A 14,812-nucleotide genomic window follows, 5' to 3' on the forward strand; every position below is an offset into this window, starting at 1 on the left:
ATCATTTTCCAGCTAATTATTTTCGGCTAAATATCACTTTCCAACTATCGGCTGTGAAATTTTAAATTATTTCTAAAAGCTATTTTTATTTCCATATAATAACCAAAGGTCGACTGCTTTTGATTCAGGTTAGCTCTTATTCCTCTGAAGTATTAAGTATAAGAATAGAATAAAAAGAGTTTGCATGAGCTGTGAGTAGTATCCTTCATACTGGTAAAAGGTAAAATTGCATGGGCTCCAGAGACCTCATTACAGAATCTAACAGGTATTGTCCCAGTACACTAACCAGCTAGAGTTTGACCCCCCCCCCCTTTGAAGTCTCATGAGGTTCGGTGGGGATGGTTGTTATTAGATTGTTGCTTAGCTGGATAAGGCGTGTGGCTACTCCCAAAGGACAAAAGGAATAAAGAAGATAAAATTTTTGATCGAAAGATTTGAATCGACTGTATGCTCTTTCTCCTCAGAAACAGTGCAGTTATATATATATATATATATGTCTTCTTGCGTTTAAACATAAGTAGATATTAATATTAAATTAGGCAAAGTTACATAACACAAACTGCTGAGTGTACTCATTACAGTATTAGATTTTGTTGATACTTTGTTGCACTGGAGTTGTTACACTTTTGTATAAGTAGATATACATATGCCGTTATACAAGTTGGTTATATATGTTACTGGCAAAATATGAAATCCAGCTATAAGTATTAAGTCTATATAATACCTAGGCATTTTATAGAATGTCGAAATTTGGCCGGTAATGTATGAAGCGATTAAACATATCAAACACTGCCTAGGTATTCTGTAGAATGCCAAATGGCAAACCGGCAAAATATGAAGTACATCTCCATATTATGCCTAGGGAATGCCTAGGGAAAATATATGATATGATACATTTTAGAGACTTGAAACTTCTGAAAGAATTTTAAAACAACTATCCACGGTATCATAGTCCATTTTATGTTCTAAGAACTTGCTTAGAATTGAAGGTATTCGTGACAACGATATTCCTCTCTGGTTAGTTGTAATTGCTCAGTCCCGTGGAAGTAGCCAAGGATTCGTTAAGTGCATGTGTAAAACAAAGTGCCGAAATATTAAATATCTTTATGTGAAAAAGATAATGAAGTGAATTCAAAATGTTATTCAAGTTTACCACGTTGCATTAAATAGGTTAATTTTAAGTTCTTATTTTTTATATGGAAACTTTGTTTTCCTTAATAAGGAAGGCCTAAATTTTGTTTCTGTATGTATGTACACTTTACTTGTGTATTTTGAGTAAACATTTTTAATGAAACTCTCATTATCCTTTCAAAATAATATTTGGAAAATGAACGTCTTTTTAAATAATAGCCATATCTTGATATGTTTTTCATATTTTGCCTAAAGAGAATTTGTCATTCTATAGAATACCTAGGTATTTTATACAGTGCCTAGGAAAAGTATGTAATAATTCCCATATTTAATACTTTGCCTAAAAAGGTCTGCATTCTATAAAATTCCTAGTTTCTATAGAATGCTGACGTTTCATACTTTGTCGGTAACATGTACATATGGAATTCTACAATACAAATAGATATACAGTTTGGTAGGTGCGAATCTTTATATCCTTGAGATGTTCTATGAAGGTTAATTTTTGGGCTAGCTGAAATCCAAAATATTTAACGAATTCATGTCTTTAATTTTATTCTTATAGAAAGAAAGAAGAGTTAAACTGAGAATACAGACGAAATAATGTTTATATTTATTGTCGCTAGTAGCTCATTCCGACCAGTAGTAATATAATTTGGTGTTTAGATTTGTGATTCTCTGGCTTTGCATTTATTATGGTAAATGTGCACGACTTCCAGAAATATAAAAAAATGCATTAGAACTATAAATTTTACAAGTTTAAATTGCCCTGTGAATTTTTTCTTTCTGCACCGTATAAGATTTTTCAAAAGCAAATAAACCTAGCTTATTTCTTTATTATGGTATATCTGCTTAAGATTTTATCAATTAATAATATGATTTAACTCATTATATAAATGCTCTCTGCTCAAAATATTTAAAAAATTGCAACAATTTTTTAAATATCTGTGGGACTGATTAAGTTTAAATCTGTATCGCATAAATCTTATCTCTTAAAGTTTAAAACGTAGCTGTCGTGCTAATTATTGTTGTCGCCATTTTTTTTTAAATTTTCACAGTTTATTTCTACTAGTGCAGTTGCATACTTTTACTTTTGTTAGTTCAAAATATAAATTAATATTTTAAATTTTAAGCTGAGAATTTTTTATCAGAAAAATTTTGTTTCTTGTCTAGGAATACTGGAAATCTCGTGTAAATTACGAATACTGTTTAAAGCAATTAACTGTTAAAACTTATGAAGTATTTTAATAATTGTATATTTTTATCATAGTACCACCAAAAATCGATCGCACCAATCTAAACAAGGTACGAGTGAAAGCAGGCCAGTCCTTCCATTTCGATGTGAATGTGACTGGCGAACCTGCTCCAACTACCGCTTGGCTACACGATGGAAAGAAGTTTCTCAGCTCGGATAAAGTGAAGATTGAAGATATTCCTTACAACACTAAGTTGAATGTTAGGCAGGCGCGACGAGCTGACAGTGGCAAATACACTGTCATAGCCAGCAACGAGCACGGAAAAGACGAAGCAGATGTTGAAGTCGTTGTTCTCGGTAAATATGTTTTCAATATTAGTGCGAATGTTATGTAAAAAATTAATTATTTTATTTTTTCAGATTTCGTTATTGTTAATTTTGCTTTTGTGCTTTATCAGTTAAAAGAACTTCTAACTTAAATTCAAGGAGTCCAAACGATATCTGCTTTTTGAAAGAGAGAAGCCGTGGAATAACAAAACTATTAATCAATAAAATGTGCCTTTTTTTTTTTTTCCTTTGAGAACATACAGACTCCCGGTGCATCATATATGTACAACACGGGGCTTACAGAAGTAAGTTAACTAGAACATTAAAGGTTACATGTATAAATAAACATTAAAAATTACATGCATAAATAAAGCGAACAAAAGCAGAGAACAACAGTCTGGACTTCACGAAAACAGATAAGTTCACTGGCCAAGTCACTCCGAACATTTTCAAATCGTTCTGTAAGCATAATCTAGGGCCATCAAATGTAGGGCACGAGAAAATCAAATGTTCCACATCCTGAGGAACTCTTTTTGAACATTCAGATAAATTGTTTGATCGTAGATTAAAACGAAACAGATAACTTGCAAATTTACCGTGACCAGATAAAAACTGAGACACTTTAAAATTTAACGAGAGGAAAGACTCGGAATTCAGTCTATGGTAAATAGAAGGAAGGAACTTTTTGGTGACTTCAGCATTACAAGATGAAATGTATTCCTCATTCCACATAGCTAAAAGCTTTTTATAATGAAAGGCCTTCCAATAACTCTTTGGAATGCTAATGTTGATATCAATGGCTAAGTTTAAGGCATCTTTAGCTAAGAAATCAGCTCTTTCATTTAACCATGATGAGCACGCACATTAGCAAAGCAGATATCAATACCTCTAATTCTAAGTGAACTAACAGTTACTAGGGTTTCGATAACTAATTTATCGCAGCTGGTAATACTGTTCAAAAGTTGAAGAGAAGAAAGAGAATCAGAACAAATAAGGTACTTTGAGGATGTTGTCACATGATCCTGGATCCATTTGACGGCAAGATAAATGCACAGAAGTTCTGCTTGAAAATCTGTATATTCATTCCGTATATGGTGTCTAAGAAAACAAACCTCGGAATGGCCTTCAAAAAGAACAAATGCAAGGCCAACCTTGTTGTTCATCTTGCTGCCATCTGTAAAGAAAGCCATATGAAAACTTATTTCAGCAGTCTCTTTATAATCGCAGAATTTTTTCAATGCTTGTATTAAGATGATTAAGTTTGTTATGTAAAAATAGTAAATGCGCTTATTATAGGCCGAAGTTTGAGACAGAGAAGAGCTATATAATAAAACAGTTATGCAAGAAGTCTTACTATTAACAGTAAAGATTTTTACCTGTTGGATGCAAAATTGCGCTTGTGTAAGAATTATTCATTGTGATTCTATAAGCCTTTAATAGTTTAGATTAGTAATTTGCAATTAAGTTTTGTTGTATATTGTTAAATCAATTCTTTTGATTCTTTTGATGTTCTCATTACAAACCCGTTGCTATGTATGTATCTACGAATCTACAGGGCATGGTAATAAAGATCAGTGAATATCAACAACAAAATCTCTTATCTAAATCAGGAAATCGTTTTATATTCCTTTGAAGCCCGTCGTCCTGCTGAAGCAAGTTCAGATAGTGAGATCGAGATTTACAGCTCTTTTACAGGCGAAGGTCAAATGTGGTCAGGAATTATCATGGAGAAAGAAACAAGAGCCTGCTTGAGTGCTTCTGAATGTGCACGACAGATCTTTTGCATTAAATCTGCCAGAATATTCTTCTAAGTGTTAACATTCATTTTTGCTCTTTCTGACTAACATCTTCACCTTTTTTCAAGTTTTTGTCACTAACTACGAGAAGCCGTAGGCTTACCTCTTCGAGCAATGTCTTTAACGGAATTCCATCAATCTTGAAAACATTTAAACATTCATAGACGCACTTATAAGATGAAACTTTATTTCCGTAATCCTGATTGATCATACCATGTCTTTCTACCACAGTTTACCGAGCTTGAAACAGAACTACCATGCTTGTGTAGCCTGTAACGCATTCATCAAACTTTATTGTCATATTTTATATGATGCACATGCTTTTCTCCACATTTTCATTGTCCATAAATAAATTCTTCAATCGCCCGACTAAGGGACAAATCAGTAATAATGAACTTTCGTCACCAGTGTGACATGCATGTTTTTGCTGGAGTTAAAACGAAGGCTTATTACTGGGGTCTCGAAATTAAATATAATGATCCATATCATCCATGGCGCTGCAATAACAAAGATAATTTTGGTTGAGTAAATATTAATAAAGCACAAAGGGTTTGAGTTATGTCTTAGTATCAGCATCTTCCAAAAGACCTTTCCTATGTCATTATTTACTTACTTACTTGTTTTGATAAGCATTCGATATAATATGGGCTATTTTAGTCGTCACTGATGTGATCGCTTTTTTGGGTGATAAAGGTGATCACATCCAGCATTAAACATTACTCGTACTCATTTCGCTTGAGGATAATAAATAAAATATTGATTTGATGAACCGATCACATAAATTATGCAACTCTGAATGAACACAAACCCAGAATCCTCTTGGCTTCCGACTAGATGATACTCTGTGTCTCTCAGTATCCACTTGAATGTTAATAGACTGTATCGTTTCAGTTCGTTTCAGAAGAAGCTGTTATGCAGCAGAATATCATTAAAATCGGTGGAACACATTTATTTCATTCTATTTAAACCTATGAAGTATTACCGAAGCCCAATAAAATAATAAAAAATATATTAAAACCCATGCATCTTAAGACACATTCGTTAATATGGAAAATTGTCATTATGATGTAAATCACATGCGCAGTGAAAAACGGATATTCTTTTCAGATCATCCATCTCCTCCGAATGGACCATTGAAGGTCGAAGATGTGCATGCTGAGGGTTGTAACCTCAAATGGTTCCCACCTTCGGACGATGGAGGAGCTCCCATCGACCATTACGAAGTTGAGAAACTTGATCCCAACACTGGACAATGGGTTCCTGCGGGTGAGACGATAGGCCCAGACACGAACCTAAAAGTACGTTTATTATTTTGTGATAATTTAAGTTTCGAACATGATGAGATTTTTAATCACACTCTGTCTTCTTTCTCTCTTTTTTTCTTCAGGTAAAAGGTCTTCAGCCAGGTAAACAGTATAATTTCAGGGTGAAGGCTGTAAACAGGCTGGGAGAATCGGAGCCCTTGCATGCTTCTAAGCCCATTCTTGCGAAGAATCCTTATGGTACGTAATGTGACTAAGTATTAATAGGATATAAATTAAGCATTTGGTTTAATATGCGCAATTGCTTTAGTGACGTTTTCTGAATACTATGTAGAAGTAGAAATAAGAAGAAATGAGAAGAAATAAGTTTTCATTTAATACATTTCTGCATCTGTTGTTCAAAAGGTAATATCAAATTAAAAATAAGACGATTGTGCTTAACGTATTAGACTATGCATTACATTCAATGCTTCTAGCCATAATTTAAGATCCAAATTCAAAAGAAAGTATCTTTTTGATTGATTTGCAATTGCGAAAACATTAAAGTCAAAACTGAAGGGAAGGATAGCAAAGTTCCTCCGACAGGTCTAACCTCAAAATGATAGGTAGAATGTTATATAGTTTTATGGTTAATTACACTGGTTAATTTTAAAAAAGCGCTGTTTGAAAATTTGTTTGTTACAAATTTTCAAAATTTTTTAATTTATAATATTTGCCTAAAATCTTTGAGTTATATAAATAAAACATAAAGTTTGAGATTTATTTATTCATTTTTGATGTTTTGCAATATTCCAAAATGAAACTTTTGCTCTTTTTAGATCCTCCTTCTGCTCCTGGTCAGCCGGAAATAGTTGACTATGACAAAGACTTTGTCACAATGAAGTGGAAAAAGCCGAAAAATGATGGAGGTGCTCCTTTGACTGGGTACATCATTGAAAAGAAAGACAAATACAAGTATGTTCTATAGCGTAAATATTTGTTTACGTGTCATATCTGTAATCGTGCTTCATATCTGAAGACCCATTTTCAACTGTTTCCCAAAAGTTAAGGAAACAAATGGTTCACTAGTCACAAAATGCATAGCATGTAAAATCAGATCGTGGTACTATTATCTCATTCCTACGCATCCCCACGGGCCACGCGGATGAGACCGATTAACAGTGGTTGTTCGACCCAACGAACTATCAGGTTCAAATGCTAGGACAGGAGTGTTTTCATGGTTTTCCCTATGCATAAAATGGCTAAACAAACGCAGAGAACCCCTGCGCGCTTTGCCATAATCAAATTAGACATTCCCGTTCACACGGTGCTGTTGTGTAAATGGTTAGTAATACGCTCAACTAGCACAGGTAAAAGATTCAGAGTTCGAATGCCATCCAGGACATTAAGTCCAATAATTGAAATTATTCGGTTGCGCATATTATCTTCATTAGCACCTTAGTTTTATAAGGTATTTTCGCCCTCCTTCCAGCATGCCTTCGTGGTGCAACGATGGCACACTCGACGCGTATTCGAGAGATCCAGGTTCGAGTGCTAATTTTTCATGTCTTCTGTTTCAAAATAAAAAATAAACTAATGATTCTACAGTGGCTCTTCTGATAGGCTGAAAATACCAGATAATGAAAGATCTTAGAAGATTACGATTTAGATTAATCAGAACGCAGCTTCCACTAAATGACTCACTGTTATTAATTAACTTTCAAAATAAATAAATAAAGTTTACTTTCAAAATAAATAAAAATAAATAAATAAAAATGGCATTGCTTCCAACACTACAAAACTTCTAAATAAATCTACAGCAATTATTTTGCATCATGTATGATTCTGATAACACTGATGTGTATTACTTTAAAATTTAATTCCGCTTTTAAATCATTATAGTCCTGAATGGGTTCCAATCCAGGAAGTGCCTGGTGATGAAGAACGAGCTACTATTCCTGATCTGGTGGAAGGCAATCAGTATGAATTCAGAGTTCGTGCTGTAAATAAGGCTGGGACAAGTGAACCTAGTGATCCAACTGCACCACATACTGCAAAGCCAAAGAAGTGTAAGAATAATTTTCGGCTAGCTTTTGAACTATGTATTCAGTGTACTTAACATGCTGATATTAAAATATTATCCATGCTTTACTTAATTATGTTATAAAAGATTTACATTTTTAGTTGAAATCGTAATACTTGATAATATCTTAAATTTTTTAATAATATTTGATGAACTATAATTTTAAAAAATTAATTGAGGATTTTTGCCCCTCTCGTAATCTATTTATCTGAATTTCTACGTTTTACTCAGAACATGCATAAATTCAGGTTGAAAAATGCTTATAATACTGAGGATTCCACGACAGGCCAGAATATGAATCTAAAACATTTCAGAAGTCACTATTGCATTTCGTTCATGTAAATGCGATCTTTCCTTTTGAAACCCGTGGTCACAAAAGATGCAGTTTGTTACCTTTGTTCAAAAGACTTCTCCTTTACCCTTCAGAAAGCATATCTATAGTTAAATCTTTCATTAAAATTATACAAAGAAACCGATTACTGATATTGTTTTCTGTTATATTTTATAACTTGAATATTTTTACATTTCAACATGAAAACAAAGTTATCAAATGCCCAAACTCTTTAACTATAATGTATTAATAATTAGAACGAATCTATCTGTTAAACTGTTTTGTTTATAAAAAAATAATTCAAACGCATATTTTACCATATAAAATGACCTATCACATCTAAACAGATGATGTCACATTCGGATTATAAAATAGACGTCCCTACTTAATACTTGTTCCGCGTTTAAAGGATAAATTTCAAAAGGTTTAACATTTTATTTTGATTTTTGTTTGTAAACTATGATATCGTTAAATTTTTAATTATCAACAACAACAGGAGTCGGAAATAAACAACAGAATGTTAGAATTCGGAACGCATAGTAAATTTGCTGACGAACGCTCAAGTTTATTCTACAGTGAACGCTCCCCAAAGTCTTTGATAATGCGGAAGTTTATTTATCAAGCTTGCGTCAAAAATTACTGAGGTCCTTCACTAATGCAGTTCTTGTTGGAGTTAATATGAAATGATTTACTTTTTACAGTGCCTCCCAAGATCGACCGAAATGCGCTCTTCAACATCCGGGTAAAGGTGGGCAAATCTTTTGAACTGGATGTTCCGGTAAGCGGCGAACCTCCGCCGACCAAGAAATGGAATCTGGGCACCAAGGCTTGTGAGACACTACCTCGGTGGACTGTGGTGCATAGCGATTATAGCACGAAATTGTCTGTCCGCAATGCTGAAAGGGGAGACAGCGGCCAGCTGACACTATCAGCCCGCAATATGCATGGGAATGATTCAGCCACGATTACAGTCACAGTTTTAGGTATTTATGCAGCTTTTATTGATTAATAAATTAGCCATTTATGAGCCGTATTTAATTACATTTAAAACAGTGATAATTTATGGTACTTTGTGTTCATTTCCAAGCAGTTAAAGGGAAAATTAGCTGTCTGAGATAAAAAAGTTGGCATATTCTAATTTGAAAGCACCCACATTTCACTCTTTCTCAATACTGCTTACATCTTAGCAATTAACAAGTAGTTTTTATTTTTAATTTTCAATTTGTTTGAGCATTTCCTGTGGTTTCAGTATCAAGACCTTTAAAACACTGAAATAATGAAAATAAAATAGATATACTATTTTTTATTAAAAACAAATCAGTTCCCTTCAAACAGCAGGTGAAATAGATGAGTTATTGCGTGAAAATTAAATCATAAATATTTTTTGTGCGGATTTACGCAAGCAAGCAATAAACGAGTAAAACTTTATAACGAAAGACGTAATGAAGATTCGAATGTCTTAAATCAGTCTAATATAGAACGTGTGCAATGCAAAATGAGCATATTCAATAATTTTTAAGTAGGTAACTAAAGGTAGGTAAAATCTTTTTAAGCAGCTAGCATATTTATAAATATTTGTGACTAGTTTATATTAATTTTACCATTAAGTCTGTTCTAATTTCTTTTGGATTATTTCAGCACCTCCTACAGCGCCAGAATCTTTGGCCATCACAAACGTCACAAAGGATGGTTGTGCCCTTTCCTGGAAGCCTCCGAAAGATGATGGCGGGTCTGAGATCACACATTATGTCGTTGAAAAGAAAGATGCTGAGACTGGCAAGTGGCTGCCGGTCGGCGAGACTATTAATCCACACATCAGAGCTGACAGACTAATTGAAGGTCACGAGTATAACTTCCGAGTCAAGGCTGTAAATAAAGAAGGAGAATCACCATGGCTATTTGGTAAAGAGCCCATCACTGCCAAGAATCCTTTTGGTAAGAATTAATGAATCTTAAATATAGAAACACTATCAAAAATGCACTCATAGTATTATTTTAAATTCTTCAATAAAAGATTGCCAGTATTTAAGATTTCGATGTAGAATAGCATTAGCTTCATAATATTTTTTATATATAATTTTAGACACGCCAGATAAACCCGGAGCCCCACAGGTCGTGGACTGGGATAGCGATCAAGTAGATCTTGCATGGAATCCTCCACGAAGAGATGGAGGAGCTCCTATTACTGGGTACATCATCGAAAAGAAACCCAAGAATAGCCCTGTGTGGGAGGAAGCCGCCCGGGTGGATGGTAATGACACAAGAGCAACTGTACCTGGCCTAAAGGATGGAGATCAGTATGAATTTAGAGTTACCGCACTCAACAAGGCAGGCCCTAGTGAACCCAGTGAACCATGTGCTCCATTCCTCGTCAGGCCTAAATACTGTAAGTTGCTTCCTGTCAGTTTAAAATTAAGGATTATGGTGTGGAAATTATTTTGATTAATTAATAGATGGCGCTAGCGTTGCGTGTTAACGCGACGCGACGTGCCTTCTGAATTTCGATAGACTCTCCAGCGGCAGTTCGATAGATGGATGTCTGATACTTCGCACACTATTTGATTAGAGACACTTCGGTTCCTATTTAAAAGATTTCGATTTTCGATTATGAAAGCATATAGATTTATTTGTCAACTGAACCACCATGTTTTGATCTATGATCTGTAAATATTGTACATATTAAAAGTTGCATTTTAAAAGTGATTGATGTCGATTTATAGATCTTAGAATATTTTGAAACATATGGTAGCTAAACATGAAAGAACAAACTTGGTTTGCATTTTTAAAATACATCTTTATTTAATTCAATACAAAAATGCGTCTGCAAGCAGATTCGTCCAACAGTTGAGCTTGTCTTTACTTCAAAACACCTTTTGCTCTTAAATTATTAGAAATAATTTAAATTTCGTTTTCTAAACCATTAGCTTTAGCAATATCCGGATGAAAATTATTTCAGTGATCAACATCTCTGTTTAAGAAGCCTCGTATATTTTGTCCTTTGAAGAAAGAGCTTCATACAGTAGCGAATCCAAAGGTTTTCTATGGGGTTGCAGCCTCTCCAAGAGCTAAACCAGTAATCGCGATTTTCTTTAAAATTCGTTACACCTGTTTATTCTTAGTATTATTTTTAATCTCTTTTTTTTTTTTTTTTTCACTTTTTTTAAGTGACAACTTTGCTTTCTGGCTTGACAGGCTCGAAGACTTTCCCGATTTGTACTTGTAGCGTTGACACGGTCGAAAAGAATTTTCAGCTAGTTATTCCATTGTGCTTTTAATAAATAAAATTAAGTGTTGTAGTGTTCTTTGTGATTCTTTTTGTCCCATGAATAAATTGTATAAAGTTAAATTGTTTTGATTTACATAAGCCATGAGGTTTGATATTCGATAGCGTTGCCACTTCGACCTTAGTGATTAATGTTGACAAATTTCTTAATTTCCATTACAGATTATTGTGGAAAATAACGCTTATTATAACTGAGCACGATTTGAGAATTTGAATAAGTTATTTTTTTTAAATTCTGGGTACTTAGTAATCTCAGTCATTAAATTTCCTTATAATATATATACAGTCCTCCTTATAATATAGTATATAATCTCGATGAAGTTTTCAATAAGTTAAGCCAAAAGAGTCGTTGTATAAATATTATCTTATAATTTGCTATCAATTTCTAACTTTTTCACTTCAGTGTTTTAACATTTAAGCAAAATTAACAATAATAAACAAAATTAGTACTATTCTCTGTATCTACAGGTCTGTATCTACTGTCAGGTCTTTAAAATATAACTTAGAGTTTCTTTCAGTTTGCTGAAGCACATCATATATAAAATTATGATTATAGAGAATTTATAATAGTAATTAAGTAAACACCTTCATGCACTCCAGTAAAATTAGGAGATGTCACAAATTTGCAAAATTTCTATGACCTTCCTCAGACCAAAACTCTGTATTCGCCACTGGTTTAATATAAAATTATTTTGAACATTGTATTTTAACTAATCACTGAATGATAGTAATATATAATTCCTTTCCGTTTAAAAAAATTGTAGCACAATTTTTGATCCTGAGTGTTACAATTTAATTTAATTTTTAGATATTGCAGCTGTCTTCATGTTTTGTCTTGCATAATTCCCAGCAATCGTAGTTTTGCTTCTCTGTAGTATCACTGCATTTTATGATTATTTTAATTTATATATTTAATTATAATATTGTTGTCATTTATGTCATTACATTGCTTTTTTAACATATTGTATACCATCTAATTTTTAAGCTCATTTTACAATATTTGACTGAAGCAGTTTCTTTGTGAAATATTTAATGATTGAAAACTTTAAAAAAATAGAAATTTAGTATCTCTTTCTGTTGCTTTTAATGCATCCTTTTTCCAATAATGTAAAACTCTTTCTAGTGGCACCAACCATCGACAAATCTTTGCTGCAAGATATCAAAGTGAGAGTAGGTCGTCCCATCAACTACACCATACCCATCAAAGGTGAACCCACGCCTACGGTAACGTGGTCCATCAACAACAAACCAGCAGTTTCAAAACGCATTGAAATCACTTCTACTGCCACTATCACCACATTGGATATTTTAAATTCGGAAAGGTCGGATTCAGGAAAATATACTCTTACTTTGCAGAATACATCAGGCACAGTATCTGCTTCTGCAAACGTCACTGTTATGGGTAAGTAAATTTCCTTTTTTTCTTCAGTGCGGTTTATAAAAATGAAGTGTTTCTTCTACTCTTAACGAAAATCTAAAATAAAATTGGAGCTCGATTTTATAGCATTTTCATACTACGCTTATAGTATTAAATATGCCAAAGTATGAAATCTTGTTTGTCTCACGAAATCTCTAATAACGCGCAAATGCATTTTATCAAACATTATGCAATCTGAAGAAAAGCTACATTAAAATAAATATGGATCATAGAATTTCAATTAAAACTAAGTAATTTTTATTTTTAAAGAACCACTATAAAATTTTAAGGTATTACTTTTAAAGGAAGTTGGTAAATATTTAACAAATAATATTTTATCTAAAAACAATAGCTGAAAAAATATAAAGAAAATCAAACAAAGGAAAGTTGTTTTAGCCGATAACAAACAAAACTTTGAAATATAATTTTTTATGAAAAATTTAACCTATTTAATTTCTAATTGTAGCCATTATACAACTCCTCGGTTATATTAAATGTTTCCTTTTAATTTTTTAAAATTTATATCAGAATTTTCTGAGTAGAAGCAGTCGTATCTGTATCAACTTATATCATTCACTTTCCTTCTGTTGTTACCTTTTTAAATGCTTAAAGGTAGAGATTGCTCAGCAGAACGAAAACTAACTTTGAATTAAGTGTAAGAGAGAAAATGAGTAATTAAAATTTTTCTCAACGTCACATGTAATTAAATAATTTAAGGCAGAAATAAATTTCCATATTATATATATGGAAATTTACAGAATATTACAGACTCGTTTACAGTATATTAGAGACCCTACACTATTATTTCTCTACAGATATTTCCGAAGATATTCGGATTTATCTATTTCCGCAGATATTCGGAGGTTATTATCCAAGTAGTTTGAAAACTCTCTTTGACTGATGCATAAAGTTTCAGATTATAGCATCAGAAAGATTTTCCTGCGTGATATGAACTGTTATAATATAAAACTGTACAAGCAATTTGTGATATTGCTTTTGAAGCAATGGTGTTGCAGTATCATTCAGTTTCTCGAGTATTGAATAGAATAAATGCTTCCTTTAGAGACTTGTCCTCATCTTCCCAATTAATTATTTACTGCTTTTTTTTTTTCAGACCGGCCTTCACCTCCCGAAGGTCCTCTCGGAGTAACAGACGTATGCAAAGACTCTGCGACACTGAGCTGGAAACCATCTAAAGATGATGGTGGTACTCCTATCAAGCATTATTTAGTGGAAAAAATGGACACCTCTCGTGGTGCTTGGTCTGAAGTTGGAACTACGCCCGACTTAAAATTCAAAGTACCGAAACTTCTGTATAAGAAAAAATATCAGTTCAGAGTGAAAGCAGTTAATGAAGTTGGAGAATCTGATCCTCTAGAAACGAAAGAAGCTATCATTGCCAAAGATGCTTATGGTGAGTACTTACTTCATGAGTTCGAATGCTCTGATTCTTGTCGATAAACTGTTTTTAAGGATTAAAAATAGGTTTTGTACGCACAGATCGTCAAATTTTAAATAAACTAATCAAATTGATTTATTATTTTACTATGTAATACATGACAATTCGTTACAATTTTAAAAATGTTTGAGGAGTTTCCAATTCAACGAAATTTGTCGTTCAGCACTCGACGATCTCATATCTCATTCCACATACTGGGAGGTGGGCAATTTTATTTTGTTAATAAGATAGTCTCACTCTTTGAACTCTATGAATTTTTGTATTGGAATAATTTTGCTTCTGAACTTATGAACTACAAACAAATATATATGAAAACAGCTTGAAATCTTTAAGAAAATTACATCCTTTTTTGTGAAGTAGATCCCTGTTAAATTTGATGGTTTTCATTTTCCATATTCAGTAGGGATCTTGACTACCTGAATGTATAAGATTTACTATAAAATACTGTATTTCTTCCGGAATGTCATCAATTAAGTATTTGCGAAATATGAGCTTTTGAAAGAAGCTTACATCTTCATTTACATATTTTTCCTAGTTATTTTCTAAAATTCT

The 14,812-nt window shown here is 32.9% G+C and overlaps 1 protein-coding gene across 2 annotated transcripts in view; it reads left to right on the forward strand.

Moving 5' to 3' along the window:
- LOC118188284 (twitchin-like) overlaps window positions 1–14,812 on the forward strand; it is a 384,165-nt gene that overhangs the window by 232,747 nt on the left and 136,606 nt on the right. For both annotated transcript variants that reach the window (XM_085813574.1, XM_085813575.1), the window contains 10 exons: window positions 2,399–2,680; window positions 5,554–5,744; window positions 5,834–5,948; window positions 6,527–6,662; window positions 7,590–7,756; window positions 8,803–9,084; window positions 9,740–10,036; window positions 10,185–10,487; window positions 12,508–12,786; window positions 13,916–14,215. In XM_085813574.1, the coding sequence (XP_085669700.1) occupies window positions 2,399–2,680; window positions 5,554–5,744; window positions 5,834–5,948; window positions 6,527–6,662; window positions 7,590–7,756; window positions 8,803–9,084; window positions 9,740–10,036; window positions 10,185–10,487; window positions 12,508–12,786; window positions 13,916–14,215 (2,352 nt within the window). The remainder of the gene's footprint in view (window positions 1–2,398; window positions 2,681–5,553; window positions 5,745–5,833; window positions 5,949–6,526; window positions 6,663–7,589; window positions 7,757–8,802; window positions 9,085–9,739; window positions 10,037–10,184; window positions 10,488–12,507; window positions 12,787–13,915; window positions 14,216–14,812) is intronic.

This window comes from Stegodyphus dumicola, chromosome 1 (genome assembly GCF_044657685.1).
Source record: "Stegodyphus dumicola isolate Sdum_Otavi_A_Nest chromosome 1, ASM4465768v1".
In the NCBI taxonomy this organism is placed as follows: Eukaryota; Metazoa; Arthropoda; class Arachnida; order Araneae; family Eresidae; genus Stegodyphus; species Stegodyphus dumicola.